Genomic DNA, 18,568 nt, shown 5'->3' with positions numbered 1-18,568 from the left:
AAAAAAAAAAAAAAAAAAAAAAAGGAAAAGACACTTGTACTGTATTTCCACCATATGGAGGACACAATGAGAAGGGGCTGTCTGCAAGCCAGGAAGGGAACCCTCACCAGCAACCAAACCAACCATGCTGGCACTCTGCTCTCAGACTTCCAGCCTGCCTCCAGAACTGAGAGAAAAGAAATTTCTGTTGTTTAAGCAATAATAATAATAATAATAATAATAATAATAATAATAATATAATAATAATAATAGGAGCCTCCAAAATGGATGTGACCTGGGTTTCTCTTGACCTCCCAGAAGCCCTAATCTAGGTCGAAGTACCAGGATTAGAAGAAGCTAAAAACCCTAGAAATCCCTCTGAAGGGCCGAAGTGTCAATACCTGAGCTCTGATGTCATAAAGCGCCCCGGGATGACACAACCGAATGGGACTGGACTTGGCTCTGGAATGCAACACAATCTAGCTCGTCCCAGAGGCTGTTGATGTTGCTTTTCCTGTGATTGGAGAAACCATAGAGGAAGTGCTGGTCCCTATTCCTTTAATATTACTGTGAATATTCCTGTGCTTTGCAGCGAATGGAGGCTCAACCCCATCTCCCAGAACAGAGCTTCTTAACCTCAGCACTACTGACATTGGGGCTGGAGAATTCTGGGTTGTAGGGGACTGTCCTGCACAGTGTAGGATGTTCAGCAGCATCCCTGGTCTCTGCCCATAGTAGCACCCCATTGCCAGCTGTGACAACTGAGCACATCTCTAGACATTGCCAAATCTTCCCCAGTAGAGAGCCACTGCCCCAGAAGAAATAGAAAGACTCATGAGGCAGGTGGTTTGCTAAACTTTTTCCAAGTAACGTGACTAGTCTCCCCTGGTCTGATACTTTAGCGAAAAGCCGTGATGATGTTGTATATAGTGGTAGTGGTGTCGGGGGCGGGAGAGGTTGGCCTTTTATTATCTGGATAATTGATCAGTCCTTCTTCATGCCATGTTGTAGACAGGACCATGGTCTCTTTGGATGAAAAGAAACAGTTTTTTTGTACTACTGAAAAAGTCATGTTTCATTAATAGGATGACAGGGACATAACCTAAAGGCTGAAATCTTCGGAGTTTGGGGCATTCTGTAAAAATCGATTTCTTATTATTACTTTTCTATTCTCAGAGGACATTTCTAAGGAAGACATTTCAAATTGTGACTTTTGCCCCCTAGATGCACCATTCAGAAGGCCCCCTTTAAGCTGTCTTCATCCATCTGAGCTGCTCTCACAAAAATGCCATAGACTGAGTGGCTTAAACAACAATTTATTTGTCATGGTTCTGGAGTTGGGAAGTCCTACATGAAGGCACCAGCAGATGAAGTATCTGGGGAGAGCCTGCTTCCTGGTTCATAGACTGCCGTCTTCTCACTGTGTCCTTCCATGGCAGAAGGGGTGAGGGAGCTCTCTGGGGTCTCTTTTATAGCCGCACTAATCTCATTCATGTGGACTCCACTCTCATGACCTAAGCATCTCCCAAACACCCCATCTTCTAATACCATCACATGGATGACTATGAATTTTGGGGGGACACAGACAGTCTATAGCATAAGCCTTACAAAAACTTCCTTCTCTTTAATCCCTTTCTCTGCTCTTTCCCCTTAGTGGCCCATCTGTCCTACTTTGGGCACAAGCTGGTTTTGGCAAACCTCACACATGTGTGTGCTTTTAGAAAAAGCCCTTAACCTTCTGCGTCATCATTCTCCAGAATGGAATGGTTTTTGTCTAATGATTGGTAAAGAAGCTATTCATAAAGTTGTCAGCAGAAGCAGGTGGCTGGAAAGGGTGATTGCTTGCACAGTGCTCTAAAGCTTTTTCACAGCGTTCCCCTGGTGAGAGACAGCAGGGGAAAAAAACATCTAATGGGTAAGGTAATTTAACAGACATTCATAGTGGGCTTGAAAAACATTTCACACCTCTAGTCAGAGGGGAAATCATTGGCAATAGATGGGTCACAAATGACTTTCAGAAAATGCCTCAGAGAACATGGAGTTCTTAAAATGACTTATTACAGATAAATACAAAAACATCTTACGGATTTTACCTGAGTCCTGACCATATAGATAGATGATCTTTTTTTTTTTTTTTTTTTGAGAGTCTCGCTGTGTCATCCAGGCTGGAGTGCAGTGGTACGATCATGGCTCACTGCAGCCTCAACCTCCCAGGCCTAAGCAATCCCCCCACTTCTCCCACTTCAGCTTCCCAGGTAGCTGGGACTACAGGTGTGCACCACCACACCCAGCTGATTTTTTATTCTTTTGTAGAGATGGGGTCTTACTATGTTATCCAGGCTTGTCCCAAACTCCTGGGTTCAAGCAATCCGCCTGCCTTGGTCTCTCAAAGTGCTAGGATTACAAGCATGAGGCACCATGCCTGTCCTAGATGGTTTTTTTTTTTTTTTTTTTTAGGTATTGTTTCAAGTACCCTCTGAGAGAGAGGAGCAGAAGAACCTGATACCGTCGCAGTGACCTGGGAAAACAGAGCAGTCCTCCTCAGACCTCAGTGTGCTCAGCACTGGGCCTCTAGTTAAAATGCAGATTCCACGGTAGTAGGTCTGGAATCGAGGCTGAGATTCTGCATTCCCAACAAACTCGCAGTGATGCAGAAGCGACTGTCCGGCTCCACTTTGGAAAGTGAGGAAGTCAAGTACTTATTGGGGGAAAAGCCACAAACGCTCACAGGGTTGGAGAAGCAGTGACCCAGCAGAGAAGTTACTTACCTTGCCCAAAGTTGCAAACAACAGTGAGAGTAAGCGAGATCTGCGGCTGGCGCTCCTGGTTCCTGAGCCTGTGTTCAAATCTAGTTGATGCTGTTTCCCTCATTCCAAGTACAAGGAGTAGCTGCTGCACGGTAACCTCCCCATCGGACAATGAAAGAATTTTATGTCCCACTTCAAGCTGCATCCTACCCAAATCTACCTAAGGAGCCATCACCCTTCTTTAAAGCAACTGTGTGACGACTTAGGAGTGAAACAACTCCACACAATGAGCCAGAACCATCCAACTCAAGGCTGGCATTCCTGAAGGCTTGCACTGGGAGGAGCCCACCCTGCCGCTCAGCCCTGAGTCCACAACCCCAGCTGCAAGTTGCTCAATGTCCTAACCTCCTGCTGCCTCCACATCAGAGCTATTTACCGATTTCCTCTCTTTACTAAAACAACTACCACCACAACAACAAACTTCTGATGAACTGGGGTTTCCCAATCTGCCCTCGTACTTTTGCTCCCCAAGAATCCAGTGCTGTATGTACAGTGGGAAATGGAAACAATGGAACCATGTTTCAGCTGAAACTGGCACAATTAGAAAAAAAACACCAACCACGAAAACACTAGAATGCCTACATGAGCTTGGGCATTTTTTGGTGCTTTATTCTTAAGATGCTTTTGAAAGGTTGCAGCTAAAAGTAAAATTTGTTTTGATGGTATTCTCAGCAACAGAAAGCAAATGAATGTCTTGTCCTCCCCACAGAAGTAAAAAGAAGGAGCCCAGTTGCTGCTCTGCAGAAAGTGGCCACAGAATTTGCCTTCTCTGTCCTTAGAATGAAGAGCGTCAAGGCAGCCTTCATTTGCAGGCTTTGCAGGACTTTGCTGATATAAAAAGCCTTAGAAGCTGTTGAGTCTTTGAAGTCTTTCTTGAATCTAACAGGAGGCTAAAAGCCAAGTCTCTCAAATTCAGATTGTTCCCTGGGCCTGGAAAGAGACTGAAATCCAGCTTGGTGGTCACCCAACCACACCTGCTCCACCACACCCTGCGGAAACAGAGTGAGACCCGGAGGCCAGCAGACGGCCTTTTGGGGATGTGTCCCTGGTAAGTGAGGTGCCTCACTGAGTGACTGGGGTGAAATCAGCCTTTAGGGAACATTTCTCAGATACTTTTCTTGCTTTACCAAATGAGGCTGAGCACCCAGATTGGTGGGACCTTGGCCCAATGAAAGCCAAAAATCCGAGTTAGTGTATTAGTACAGAGAAAAACAAAGTAAGTATGAAGAAAAAAGTATTTTAAAAATCTGAGTCAGGAAAGGTGCAGACTCAGATAAAAGAAGCAAAATGGGCCAGTCACATCTCCTGTTGAACCCAGTGCCCAGCTGAGCTTGACCATGACAATCAGTAACCATGGACCCACCTGCCAGAGGTGCCTGGCCGTCCTGGGGTGGTGGATCCTCAGTGGCCGTCCGTCCCTACTCCTGCCAAAAGAGTTGGCTTGGCAGCAACTAAGTCCCCCAGGCTGTGTCTGTGTGTCAAGGAGCAGCTCGAGGGACCCCGTCTTCCACACCTCTGTGTCCCCTCTGTCTCCTCAGTCCCATTAAACATTGATCTATCTACATTGAATCCTCATGCCACCCACTATCTCTTTCTCCCCCAAATAATAATCACCAAAAAAATGACATCCAGAACAAGTAGACCAGTCATTACAGTTCATCACAGATACACATGACTAACATTTGTCTTAGCCCAGAAAACTCTTTCTTCCTCCATCTCCTTTTTTTCTTTTTTCTTAAAGACAGGGTCTCACTGTGTTGCCCAGGCTGGCCTCAAACTCCTGGGCTGAAGTGAGTTTCTTACTTCAGCCTCCCAATATGTCAGACTACAGGCACATGCCCCCACACTCCAACTGATCATATTTTTTATTATTATTGTTTTTTGAGACAGGGTCTCATTCTGTCACTCACCCTGGAGTGATTGTGGCTCTCACTGCAACCTCTACCTCCTGAGTAGCTGGGCCTATAGGTACCCGCCACCATGCCCGGCCAATTTTTTTTTATTTTTTGGTAGAGACGGGGTGTCACTTTGTTGCCCAGGTTGGTCTCAAGCTCTGGGCTCGAGCAATCCGCCTGCCTTGGCTTCCCAAAGTGCTGGGATTACAGATGTGAGTACTGTGCCCGGCTTGATCATATTTTTCAAAGCAGTGGAGAGGAGAGGCGCATCTTATTCACTCCCCTCTCTCTTTAGAGGAGGCATTGTAACTGAAGAGGCACTGCAAACAGTTGGGCTTAGAGGTCAGGTCGGCCTAGGTCCATATTCACTCTCGGCCACTTTTTAGCCTTGTTGCCTGCACCTCAGTTTCCCTATCTGTAAAAATGGGAATCAAAATTCTTACCATATAGGATTTATTATGAGAAGTAAGATAAAGGCATATAAAGAGGAGCACAAAATATAAAGGAATGGAAAACAGCGGCCTCCCGTGTACTGAAAATCGCCCATGATGTTTCAGCCACGTAGAGGCGTTTCCAACGCAGCACACAGAGGCACGGTGTTCAGGCATCGTTTCCATTGCCTTTGGGATGAAATGTGACAACTGGCTGACAGTCACATAGTCACATTCCCTCCCAAAGAGCTCAGAGCAGGAGATGAACAAAATGCTGGGGTCCTAGGGGACTCTGGGGAATGAGGCTGTCAAGAGAGTGCCATCAAACTGGAGCCTGGTGGATGAATGCTCATATTCCACAGTAGAGTAAGAGTGCAGCCAGTAGGCTGCCTCAGGCTAATGGCTTACAGAGCCACTGCTGGCCTCTGGGGACTTGAGGCTGCTGGGGAGGTGGAATTAACCAATCTGTGATAAAATTGGAGGCGGCCATGTCCAGGGCACAGAAAATCCCTCTCTTGCCTCTTGCTTCTCCATTCATTTTTGACAGAGTTCTCCCTTCCACCATTGCTGCACGAGTGCCTCTCTGTCACCTGTCGTGTTAATGCAACGACATTCCCATTCTGCAGGAGGGAAGACTGAGGCTGACAGGAGACCTTACTCACCAGCCACTTGTGCCAAACTGATGCATGACTCATAGGTTTTCTTTGTTGAGTCTGGTTTTAAAAAATGCATATCAGACGTGGTGGACGTGTGCAAATTCACATACGTGGATTTCATCCTACTCTCAAAAATGGCCTTTCCCTAACTTGATCATTTTACTGAAATGCATTTTTTTCTTTATAAAAACAAGTCCTACTTTTCAGTGACCAAATTGCTTCTAGCTACTTTTTCTCTTCCCAGCTGGTAAGGTTTTGTGGACAATTTTTCTTGCTTCTGTATTAGATAAGTAAGAATAATGAATTGATCTGTTGCCTCACAACCTGATGAAGATAAATAGGGTGGCATGCTGTAATAAAATGCAGCAGTGGCCAAAAAATGAAGACTGGGAGGTCATTACAAATTCTACGTAAGCTATATCAAGATTGATATCCATTTTCTGAGGCCAAATAGATGATGTGTATCAGAAGGAGAGAACTAATAATGACAACACCCCTGAGTTGTAAGGAACCTGTAAATTCTACCCCCTCTTTATTGCTTGAATCTCTGTTGAGGGGTTGGCTAGCATTTTCTGGAATGGCTCCTGTCATGGAGAACTCACTACTACCTCTTCATTCCATCTTTGGAAGGCATTGCTCTGACTGTTAAAAGTTCTTATTTATACTTAGGTGAAATCTAAATCCTTGAAGGGTCTGTCACTGGGACAGCTCTTATCCTTGTTATCATACTGAACAAGGTAGTTCCTTTTTCTTTTCTTTTCTTTTCTTTTCTTTTCTTTTCTTTTCTTTTCTTTTCTTTTCAATGGGGGTGTCGCTCTATTGCCCAGGCTGGGGTGCAGTGGCATGACTGCTGCTGACTGCAGCCTCTACCTCCCAGGCTCAGGTGATCCTCCCACCTCAGCCTCCAGAGTAGCTGGAACTACAGGATGAACCGCTGCACCTGGCTAATGTTTTTAAAATTTTTTGTAGAGATGGGGTCATACTATGTTGTCCAGGCCAGGCTTGAACTCCTAGAAACAAGCAAACTTCCTGCCTCAGCCTCCCAAACTGTTGGTATTATGGGCAGGAGCCACCACACTCAGCCTGATTCCTCTTATCTGTGAGGCCTCTTCTGCTGTTTGAAGACAACTAAAATGAAGATGGTCACCCAAGTCTTTTCTCCTGCAGGCCAAACATCCCAGTTCCTTTGGCTGTTCTTTTTTTTTTTTTTTCTTTTCTTTTTGAGTCTCACTCTGTTACTCAGGCTGGAGTGCAGCAGCATGATCTTGGCTCACTGCAACCTCCGTCTCCTGGATTTAAATGATTCTCATGCCTCAGCCTCCAAGTAGCTGGGATTCCAGGTGCCTGCCACCACACCTGGCTAATTTTCATATTAGTATTTTGTATTTTTGTCTTAGTAGAGATGGGGTTTCATCATGTTGGCCAGGCTGGTCTCGAACTCCTGGCCTCAAGTGATCCACCCACCTCAGCCTCCCAAAGTGCTGGGATTACAGGCATGAGCCACCACGTTCAGCCTCTTTGGCTGTTCTTTCACCTTTGATTACTTCCTTCTGATGAGGCTGCAATTTCTCTGTGACTTTCATCAAGCACAGGGGACATTTGTCATGTTCATGGCTACCCATCATCTTTCTATATTTGTAGAAATCACACAGTACATTTCCTATCTCCCTAACGTAGCGGCGCGAACTGAAACTGCCAGCCTCCCCGGCAGCTAAGGTGCAGGCGTGTGACCTAGGTTCTGCCTGTCAGATGTGGATGTACCCAGTGAAATTTTGATACTAAAGGGCCAACGTGAGGAGATGGGAGCTTCCATTATGTAGTGCAAGCGGAGGCAGAAGCACTGAGCTTTTTGGGGTAGGCCGAGTTCCTGATGTAGGAACGACATTGGTGCTTGTGGAAAGAGCAGTGACTGAAGCCAGATTTCTGGGAACTACAGAAATACCGTTAGTGATTTCTGCTTCCATATCATTTGGTGGAAGCAGTGGTAGCAATGACTTCATCAGGCCAGTTCAGTGTCATTGTTTATAAGTTATTCCAAAAGGTTCTGCCTTTAATGGTTTCTCCAGCCTTCCCAACAACTGTGTAAATCTTCTAATAGTTTTGAATAAACCCTCTTGTTAAATGAACCAGAGTTGCTTGCTGCTAGAAACCTTGACTCATGCAGGACATGATCTGAGTGCATAATTCCAGCAGAGAGCCCTCCAGTGCACAGTGGAGCACCATCACCTCCATCATTCTAGCAATCTTGCTTCTATTAATGTAGCCCATAGCTAAATGAACTCTTCTAAGCAGCCACATTACACAGCTGACTTACATGAAACTCACTGGTCAACTGAAACTCTCACATTTTAGGGGCAAGGAATCATTCCTTGGCTCAAGGAATTTCTCGAAAAAACAGACTTCATTTACTTTCTCATTACTTATTCAACAGAAAACACTATCTGAGCTTTTCCCTTCCCCAAACAAAATATTTAATGTATGACAGCGAGTCCCTTGAAGTGCCGAAAATGCAGTCGTTCCTTTCACAAGTAAAGAAAATAATGAGTAATTATGGATCAGATCCTACCAGTTTTTCTTCTTCCCCACCCACTCATTCCCTATAGCATACAACTGAGAAGTATCAGAGTCACCCAGCAGCCATGTTGAACCAGATACTCCAGCGTCCCTCTCCACTATCAAAGTGTTGTGAAGTGAGCAGGGAGGGGCAGCATCTGTGATTCTTCCCTTGTTGATTCTCCTGGGTGTCCCTGCCACCCCAGGGGGGCTCTGTGAGTGCAGAGAAAGCCTCAAAACATAGTCTGAAAATAAACAAGAATCTTTTCTTTTCCTTCTGCCGCCAACCCTGAAGGAAACAGGACAAAGAAAAGGGGTGAGGTCACCTTTGGTGACCTTTGCTTAATGCCATTGCACAGAGGTGGGTCTCTTATATTAGGGCATCAGTAAATACCCATGAAATAAATAAACTTGATTTAGATCAACAACTGACCAGGGAAAAGTAAGGCAGAGTGAGGTTATGAGTAATTCCTTAGCTTAATTCAGACTGTTAGAGCCCTCCACCTAGGAAGACAGAATTACATTTATTTATTTTTATAATTATACTTTTAAGTTCTAGGGTACATGTGCAGAATGTGCAGGTTTGTTACATAGGTATACATGTGCCATGGTGGTTTGCTGCACCCATCAACCTGTCATCTAGGTTTTAAGCCCTGAATGCATTAGGTATTTATCCTAATGCTTTCCGTCCCCTTGCCCCCACCCCCGACAGGCCCTGGTGTGTGATGTTCCCTTCGCTGTGTCCATGTGTTCTCAGAAAGGGCTTGAGATGAATCTCTGACTTCCAGACTCCACACCTTTGCTCCTCAAAGTGAAGTCCCTGGACCAGCAGCAGCAGCAGCAGCAGTGCTGGGATGCTTGTTAGAAACAATTAATTTCAAGCCCCACCCCAGCCCCACAGAGTCATTTTAACAAATTTGGGAAGCACCGCCCTACACCATCAGTGAGATGTCTAGAAGTCGTCAATTACAGAAAGACCTAGTTTGGGAGCAGCCTGGACAACATAGTATAACCTCATCTCTACAAAAAATGAAAAAATTAGCCAGGTGTGGAGACTCCCACCCGTGGCTACTCTGGAGGCTGAGGTTGGAGGATTGCTTGAGCCTGGGGAGGCTGAGGCTGCAGTGAGCCGTGACCACGCCACTGTACTCCAGCCTGGGTGACAGAGAAAGCCCCTGTCTCTCTCTGGTTAGAAGGTGATGGGATGCTGGGGAATGCTACTCAGCAATGAAAAGGAACAAACATTTCATATGTGCAGCCTCCTTGGATGGGTCTCTGAGGCATTCTGCTGAGTGCAAAAAGCCAGCCTCGCCGTTTGAGGTGCTAACACCTGTAATCCTAGAACTTTAGGAGGTTCAGGCAGACAGATTGCTTGAGCTCAGGAGTTTGAGAGCAGTCCTGGCAACGTGGCGAGACCCTGTCTCTACTACAAAATTTTTGAAAAAGTGATCTGGTGGTGGTGTGCATGCCTGTGGTCCCGCTACTCAGGATACTGAGGTGGGAGGATTGCTTGAGCCCAGAAATTCGACACCAGCCTGGGCAACATGGTAAAATCCCCATTCTACCTAAATAAATAAATAAATAAATAAATAAATAAATAAATAAATAAAAATTAGCTGGGCATGGTGGCTCATGTCTGTGGTTCCAGTTACTTGGGAGACTGAGTCAGGAGGATTCTTGAACTTGGGAGGCGGAGGTTGCAGTGAGCTGAAATCGCACCACTGCACTCCAGCCTGCGTGACAGAACTAGACCCTGTGTCAAAAATAATAATAATAATAAAAACACCAATCTCCAAAGGCCACTTTCTATATGGTCTCATTGACATAACATTCTTGAAATAACAAAACTATAGAGATGGAAAACAGATTAGTGGTTGTCAGGGGTTTGGGATGAAGTTGGTGGAGGAAGGGCCAGAGTGATTACGAAGGGGCAGCATGAGGGAGATCTTTGTAGTGAGGGAAGAGTGACCTTGGTGGTGGTTACATGAATCCACACGTGACAAGATGTCACAGAACCATACACACACATTGTAGCGATGTCAACTTCCTGGTTTGGATATTGTACTAGATTTATCTAAGATGTCACCATTTGGTTACTCTGTATTATCTTTGCAACTTCCTGCGAATCTGTAAGTGTTTCAAAATAAAAAGTGGAAAAAAAAAAAACCCAAAACCAAAAAGGAGATGGTAGTCATGTAGCAATGATCTAGAGAGATGCCATCTTCATGATAAGATAGCTGAAGCCTCATTCTAACGCTTTATCTGGTTTCCTGCTGGGAGCCTGTTTTGCTGAAGGCATCATTGTCAAATGATGAAAAAGGTCCCTTTTGCTAAATCCTCCTGGTTGCAATCTAGAATGTTCTATTACACAAAATGATGTTCTCACAAGGCTCTAATATAGGAGTGTGGTAAGGAGAGTGTGACAGGTTCCAGTCTAGGCTCACATGACATCAAGTCAGAAGGAGTTGAGGAAACATGTCCAGATGGAGAAGAGGCCTGAACAAGGTCACCCAGGTAGCAGATGAGAGATTCAGGGTCAGGGGTGAGATGTGGTGCCCAGCACAGAGCCCCTCCATTGTACCAGTCAGCCTCTTCCCTTTGTAGCTCTTCATCCCAGAGGTTTTCCACAACATTAAAATTCAGAACTCATCTGAAGGTTAACTCTGAAAAGCAACATCCAAAGAACGCATCAATGACATCAGGGCATCTCTTCTAATTGCCTATTCACACAGACAGATTGTCTTTTCAGATTCAGGGCTAAACTTGGAGATGTGTCCTTTCACAGGGCACTCGTTATCTGCCTGCCTCATCAGTGATGGGAACTAAAGCACGATGTGATTGCTGAGTATGAGTTCTATTTTTTTTCTGCCAAGCAGGAAGTTCAAAATCTGTTGAGTTATTTTTAAAGAGGGTGGAAAAAATAGGCATTATAGCAGCTTCTGCAGTGGCCCCAGCCAAAGGCACGTGCTGCTTTATTCAAGGCATTGGCCAGGCTGAGAGGAACAGAGGTGACGTGAAGTTCCACCAGGGAGGTTTCTTGGTGGAGTGGGGGCGAGGATGAGTGTCCACACACTCAAGTGGCAGCACAGGGCATATGGGCTTGCCTGCTAACTTGATGAGGACAGCAGTCCCAGATTTTTCTGGAGGGATATCTAGCAGTTTATTTCATTTAGGGGTTTGTGACTACCCTCTCCCTCTTGACAGAGTCGTGGTCCTCAAACCCTGGACTGAGAGTTGGCTCTGGTGGGCCTGGGCCCTGCTCAGCCATTTGTGGGGTCTTGGACCTTAGACGCACACCATGGGAGTCTTGTGTCATCCAAGTCACACATGTGAATCTCACATTCCTGTGTATTCTCTTCCAAGGAATTTGGAAGAGTGAATCCCTGCAACTCTAATCTTTTGAAAATATCATGTTTATATAAAAGGAAATCCAGGTGTACTTGGCTTCTATTTGCAAACATTTCTTGATTACTTTGTGTGAAGCACTGTGCTAGGAACCAGAATCACAAAAGAGCTCAGTTTTGGGGGAATTCTCCTATACTCCTCAGAATAAGTAGCAAAACCCTAGAGAATCACAAATCACCATGGGAACCGCTGCTGTAGAAAGTTCTAGAAATGAAGGCAAAGTCATTAGCCTTCCTTTCCTTGTATGAATCATCAATTTCCCCTTCCTTCTGCTCATTCTTAGAAGTTCAGAAAAGCCTTTTGCCTGCTACTAACAGTGTGAGATTCATACAAACTATCTCTTTTAATCCTCCCAACAACACTATTCACTAGTTATAGTGGTTTTATTTTTTGCTTTTTGAGACAGAGTCTCGCTCTGTTGCCCAGGCTGGAGTGCAGTGGCACAATCTTGGTTCACTGTAACCTCTGCCTCCCAGGTTCAAGCGATTCTCCTGCCTCAGCCTCCCGAGTAGCTGGGATTGCAGGTGCCCGCCACCAGGCCCCATTAATTTTTGTGTTTTTAGTAGAGATGGGGTTGTGCCATGTTGGCCAGGCTGGTCTTGAACCCCTGATCTCAAGTGATCTGCCCACTTTGGCCTCCCAAAGTGTTGAGATTACAGGCGTGAGCCACAGCGGCCGGCCACTAGTTACAGTTAAACACTTTTTTTTTTTTTTTCTCGAAAGAGGAAGGTGAATACTAGATAGAGTAAGTAACTTGTCCAAAGTCTCAAAGCTAGTCAGGGGTTGAATCCAGTTGGAACAGGGTTTTCAGGTCTGTGCTGGAGTCCAGGGCTCAGCAATCAGTGCTGCCAACAGAAGGTGCTCAATAGATGTCTCCCTGAGTGGAGAAACCCACGAAACTGCTGGCCAAGGAGGCTGTGTGTAGGGGCCAGGCAGAAAGAACTATAAGTGGGAGAATGTGAGCCCTTCTGCGACTATTCATTCATCGCTGACGCAAGGTGGGGGTGAAGGGAGGTGGGCGCTGAATTCTGAAGCCAGAGGACTCAAGACTGGTGAAATAGATTTTCTCAAAGAACCCTTTATCCACACAGCCCGATGCTAGCAAAACACTGTGTGATGAAAAGTCTTGGTATGACAACAGGCAGTCGAATAGCACTTTTTGCCTGGGGCTTTACAGGAAGAAACAATGTGAGATCCAAAAGCAGAATCGCAGAACCGGGAACACAGAACAAAAGCAGAATCGCAGAATCTCAGGGTGGAGGAGGTCCCAGAGCTCCTCCTCCAACCCCGCCCCCACGCCTGACTGAATCGTCTTCCGGTTTCTGCCTGGGCGTCTCCGTGATGGGAGCTCACATCGTGATCTTCATTTTGAGTGGATTCTCCTTCTTTTGAGGAGAATGAATGATATCCAGGTATGGTATATGTAAGACCAATGGCCATGGGGGTGGGCACAGAAACTAAGGCGGGTCCTTGTGTTTCTTGGGGGCGCCTGCACGTACACACTCCTTCCAGTGCCCCAATGCAAATGGAAGGGGCGGAGGGAACCTGTGGCAGGCAGCCCCCCACCCCGCCCCGCCCCACGCTTTCCTCCACACCCTAAGATGTTAATGGGCCCCTGCATGGGTTTTGCTGAGGCCTGAATGTCAAAGCCACCTGTCAGACAAGTACAAGGCAAATGGGGTAGCATGCACTTTAGCATCCTAAAAGCAATAAGTCAAAAATGCCTACTCACCCTGAGGCCACACCGAGGGCGACACACAGTCAAAAATAAACCGACCTTCTGCTTTCCTGGCCTGACTCACAGTTCTGGCCCTGGCACTTGGTTGCTTCCTAGAGAAGGAACAGACCTGGATTGCTAAGCAGGCTTGAGCAGTCATTTCCGGGAGGTGGGGCGATGTGAGCGCTCTACCGGGCCTCACTGGCCCAGGTCTCCCAGGGCTGGCTGGGCCTCTGCCCCAACCTGCTTGTAGGCTTTTGTGGATTGGCCAGGTGGATTCATCTGCACACATGCCTGGGTTGGGCCCAGGCTGGGTCAGGAGCCACAGCAGAGCCCCTGGGGACTTGGTTTGACCTCAGCAATGATGACACCCAGGAAGAGAGCTGCCTGTCCCTCCATGACCCCCACCCCCATCCCATAATGCTGCCACGATCCCCTAGCATCAGCTCACCCTGGCCGTTGGTGGGGACCCACCATGTGGAGATAACTTGTCTTTCTCATCCCCCCATCCTCAAAAAGTGTCATCCAGGCACACAAGTGACAGCCAGAACTCCACCCTCTGCAGGCGAGTTCTCTGCCTTAGGCAGTGCTATGGCGGTGGCCCAGGTGGTGGCACCTGTAGCTTCTCTGCCTGATGTGAAAAAGATCACTAGGGCTCGGCTGCCACACCGCCAGCAACAGGAACATTTGTCTTTTATCTAGCGTCTTCATTTCCCTTGACTTTTTCTGCGGGACCACATTGTCCAATCTCTTCATGGAGTGAAGTTCTGAGGCTTGACCTGTTGGGATAAAGAGCTCACTCAAACCACACACATGGTGCACGGCCTGGGAAAATCATTTCTTTTAATGACAGAGAAAGCACACCAAACGATAACAGAAGCCCCATTGGGAGTTGCCACTGTACAAATCAACGCCTGGAGGCCCTGAACTAGCATTAAGACATTCACAGGGAAGTCAGCTGAGGTTAAGGAAACATCCACGCAGCATCTCTGAGGATACAGAAGAGCGAGGAGGAAGGTGACAGCTGTGATGCACACGCTGTGTATCTGTAGCTTGGACTCTTCTTCAGGCAGTTCTTGTTTTCCTTCCACATTGGATGGTAGGGGCTGGGGGAGGTTTGCAAATGACCGTGTGGAAGAAAGGCCTTGTGTATCAGCCTCGCAGAAGAGCCAATACTGTAGACAGATGTCACCCAGATGCTTCATGGGCCATGCCCATGAAGCGATGTTACGTTGGTCCTCTGAACAATGGTTCAGGGAGCTCGTACAATAGAAGAACAGTGGCTCCTTCACAATCTAGGGTCTGGCGCAACTTCCTGAAGGCATGCTAGGAAATAGGTTTATCAACAAAACTTGGCCATCCCCAAGGATAAAAGTCATTCTCCTAGTTTTTACTGCATGTATCTAGGCTTCAAATTAAAGAACGAGAAGAAAGGCCGCAAATGAAAAGTTATCTGGAATACTGTGGCACTTTACCAATCTCTTTTGCTTATAATATATGGCAGAGCCAACGAAACCCTGTTGATATAAACTTTCATTATAATAATCCTATACTGTACACTCTCAGAATACAGAAAGAATCCATCCTATCGTACATGTTTCATCTTTAAAAATAATCTAACATAGTCATACTCTCTGGCTAGTAACAAACTATTAACATCTTCTGAGAATACAGAGAAAACTCTGGGATTAATAGTAAATTCTCTGACGTGCTGCCCCCCTCCCCCCATTCAGCATCATCTATGAACACATTTCTGCAAAAGCATCCCCAAATCATCCATAACTAGGAAAAGAAATGGATATGTTGGTTTCACCAAATGGAGTTTTAGCTAGAAATGATGGAACATTTTACGTTGGCAAAATGAAGCACAAACGTAACATTTCACAGGTTCGGACCCATGCAAATGCATGTTATGTGGGGGTGTTTTATTCTCACCCCGAAACCACGATTAGCATGCAGGTTGTTTTCAACTATTGAATTAGAGATACTTATTGGCAGTGCACCTCTTTTGTGTAATCATGATCACTAAGGCAAGATTATTTTGACTTGTTTAGAATATCAGCAGTATCTTATCAGATGCATGTTTACACATTGTGGACCTGTGACTTACTATTTAAAAAAAAAAAAAGAAAGAAAAATCTCAAAACACAGATCCCTAAACACAATTTAGTTGAAAACGAACTGTTAAGCTTTTAGAAATATATTTTAAACTACAAGACTGCCCTGTTTTTGTTTTTTTTTTAATGAACATTTTAAAAAGTTCCCACCCCTAAAAATTTGCCAAATTATTTCCTCATTATGGGTCACAGCCTCACCAATTTACTACCATGGTTGACGTTTGCTGAAGCACAGCTACCAAGGTCCTCAATGTGTAATACAATCTCTTCAGGGTCGGTACGGTGAAGTCCTCCAACTATCAACCTGGAACCTGAGTGACCTTTGAAAGGCCTCAATCCATTCATTGGACAGTGGTCCCCGGAAGTGGGTGTTCAAAGGTCCTAGGGGTGCTTTTGGTTGGGGTTAACTTGGTTGTCCAGCTGCCCATTAATCTCTGGACCCAGCTGATCTGATCTGCAGACCGGTGGAAAGTCCTTTGTTTTTCAACAGGAACACGTGGGAGCAGGAGAGGCAGCTCCTTGGCCCAGCCAAAAACAGGTGCCAGGTGGAATTTGTCTGTGTTTGTGTAAAGCCAATGCGGCAGGAGAACTGGAAGGTTCCCGGGAAGCATTCGCTGCACTGGGCATTTCAAACCACGGAACCTTTGGAAGATGACAAGTGGATGGACTGAATTCTGATGGCCAACGTCCTCTGTAAGTCCTGGAGCACATCCTGGCCGGTCCCTTCACCATTTTTGTCATACAGGAGCTGCTTGAATGCTTCATTTTCAATGAGGACCATCATGTTTTTGAGAAAGTAGCCTTCGCAATATGCTGAGAGCTCCGTGACGCCAAGAAACTGTGGAGAGTGGAGAGGAAATGGGAGACGGTTATGCTTCTGAAAAGCACCTTTCAGATTATGCCTTCAGAGCTAATAATTTAAAAAAAAATTAGAGCTACTATTTAAAAAAAAAAGAAAAATCTCAAAACACAGATCCCTAAACACAATTTAGTTGAAAACGAACTGTTAAGCTTTTAGAAATATATTTTAAACTACAAGACTGCCCTGTTTTGTTTTAAATGAACATTTTAAAAGTTCCCACCCCTAAAAATTTGCCAAATTATTTCCTCATTATGGGTCACAGCCTCACCAATTTACTACCATGGTGCACACCTGCTAAGGAAGACTGGCTGCAGAATGTCTCTGATTCCCCAGCACACACACCCATGGGTGTGACTTTGCAGCTCATCCCGTCAAAGGGCTAGAGTCCATTCCTCCATTCCTTGGCCTTGTGCCAATCAAATCACTTCTCTGGGCCTCAGTTTTCCAAGTTACAAAAGCAAGGGGTGGACTACAGGGGTATCGTGCTCTGCTGTGCCATTTAGGACAGGGATGCATGTAGTAATTCTGTGGTCTCCAAGAGGCTTATAAAACTTGATGAAGTTTATCTGTGAGTGGGCTAGTTATCCCACAAATATCCATATAGATGCACAAATACTGGAACTGACAGAGATCTTAGCAATCCTTTCATTCTTTTTTTTTTTTTTTTGAGACAGAGTTTCACTCTGTTGCCCAGGCTGGAGCGCAGTGGCATGATCTGGGCTCACTGCAACCTCCACCTCCAGGGTTCAAGTGATTCTTCTGCCTCAGCCTCCAAGGCAGGCCTCCCAAAGTGTTGGGATTATAGGTATGAGCCACTGCACCTGGCTTAGAAATCTTTTCATTCTTTCAACACGAATCCTGCTCTTAGAATCACAAGAGTACAAGGCTTCCTGGTACAGGTGAGGGAACTGAGGCTCAGAGTTGCCAATCTGATTCTGAGGACACAGTGAACACTCCCCACCAGCACACCTGGCACTTGCTTTGTAGATTAGTGTCATTCAGCACATGTTAGTGGAAAATAAAAGCATAATATATACCTACATTGATAATATTTGATAGCATTTATTGAATGGTGACTGTATATCAACCTCTGGCCTATCTCCACACAACTAATTACTAACAGAACTGGGATTAGAGCGCATTCCCTAGACCATTGGTTGGCAAACTATAGGCCTGAAGGCCAAATATGGCCCACCACCTGTTTTTATAAATAAAGTTTTATTGGAACACAGCCATGCCATACCATTCATTTACATATTCTTTGGCTGCTTTCTGCAAAATTGAGTAGGTACAAAGCCAACTGTGTGGTCTGGAAAGTTGAAATTATCTGGCCCTTGTCCTAGACTATAATTTTTTCAAGGGCAGAGACCATGTCTAATTTTTTTTTTTTTTTTTTTAGACAGAGCCTCACTCTGTGGCTCAGGCTGGAGTACGGTGGCGTGATCTCTGCTTACTGCAGCCTTGACCTCCAGGGCTCAGGTGATCCTCCTGCCTTAGCCGTCTGAGTAGCTGGGACTAGAGGTGCGCGCCAGCATGCCCAGCTATTTTTTTTTTTTTGTATTTCTTTTTATAGAGATGGGGTTTCACTATGTTGCTCAGGCTGGTCTCAAACTCCTGGCCTTAAGTGATCGTCCCACCTCAGCCTTCCAAAGTGCTGGGATTACAGCCGTGAGCCACTGCGCCCGGCTCCTCTAATTTCGTATTATATTCTGATGAATACAGCTGCTAGGAAATACTGGCTACTCAATAAACACTAGCGAAAAAATCCTTTGGTTTCCAAACCTGTGTTCTTTCCATCATGATGCACTGTTGAGCTTAACCACAACAGCCGAGATTCAGTCTGATGAACCAGCTTGTTCTTTTTCTCAAGAGACACGTTGAAAGGGCCACAAGAAGCTCCAGGGCCTCTTTTCGTAACTGAATAGTTTGGTACAGGTTTACTAGGAAAAAAGAGATGGCTAAGCCATGCATTTGTGGAATAGGTTTCTCCTCTGTATAAAATTCCACAGCTGTCTCAAACGGTTAGATGTAATACAGAGGTAACGTTGTGGAGGTCGTCATGGACATTTGGAACGTGGCTCTTAGCATCTAAATGCCTGTATTGCCTGGAGTTACAAACGCCAAGTGTTGGTTTCTTTCTTGACCA

General features: G+C 45.6%; 1 protein-coding gene across 1 annotated transcript in view; it reads right to left on the bottom strand.

Moving 5' to 3' along the window:
* Positions 1–14,266: 14,266 nt before the first annotated feature.
* Positions 14,267–18,568, bottom strand: part of ABTB3 (ankyrin repeat and BTB domain containing 3) — a 348,476-nt gene continuing 344,174 nt past the window's right edge. The window contains exon 18 of the mRNA XM_017888278.1: positions 14,267–16,398. Coding sequence (XP_017743767.1) covers positions 16,189–16,398 — 210 coding nt within the window. The 3' untranslated portion in view covers positions 14,267–16,188. The remainder of the gene's footprint in view (positions 16,399–18,568) is intronic.

The sequence above is a fragment of the Rhinopithecus bieti genome, unplaced genomic scaffold, assembly GCF_001698545.2.
Source record: "Rhinopithecus bieti isolate Rb0 unplaced genomic scaffold, ASM169854v2 scaffold_17930, whole genome shotgun sequence".
In the NCBI taxonomy this organism is placed as follows: domain Eukaryota; kingdom Metazoa; phylum Chordata; class Mammalia; order Primates; family Cercopithecidae; genus Rhinopithecus; species Rhinopithecus bieti.
Note: the sequence above shows the minus strand (reverse complement) of the source record. Positions and strands in the feature narration are given on the sequence as shown.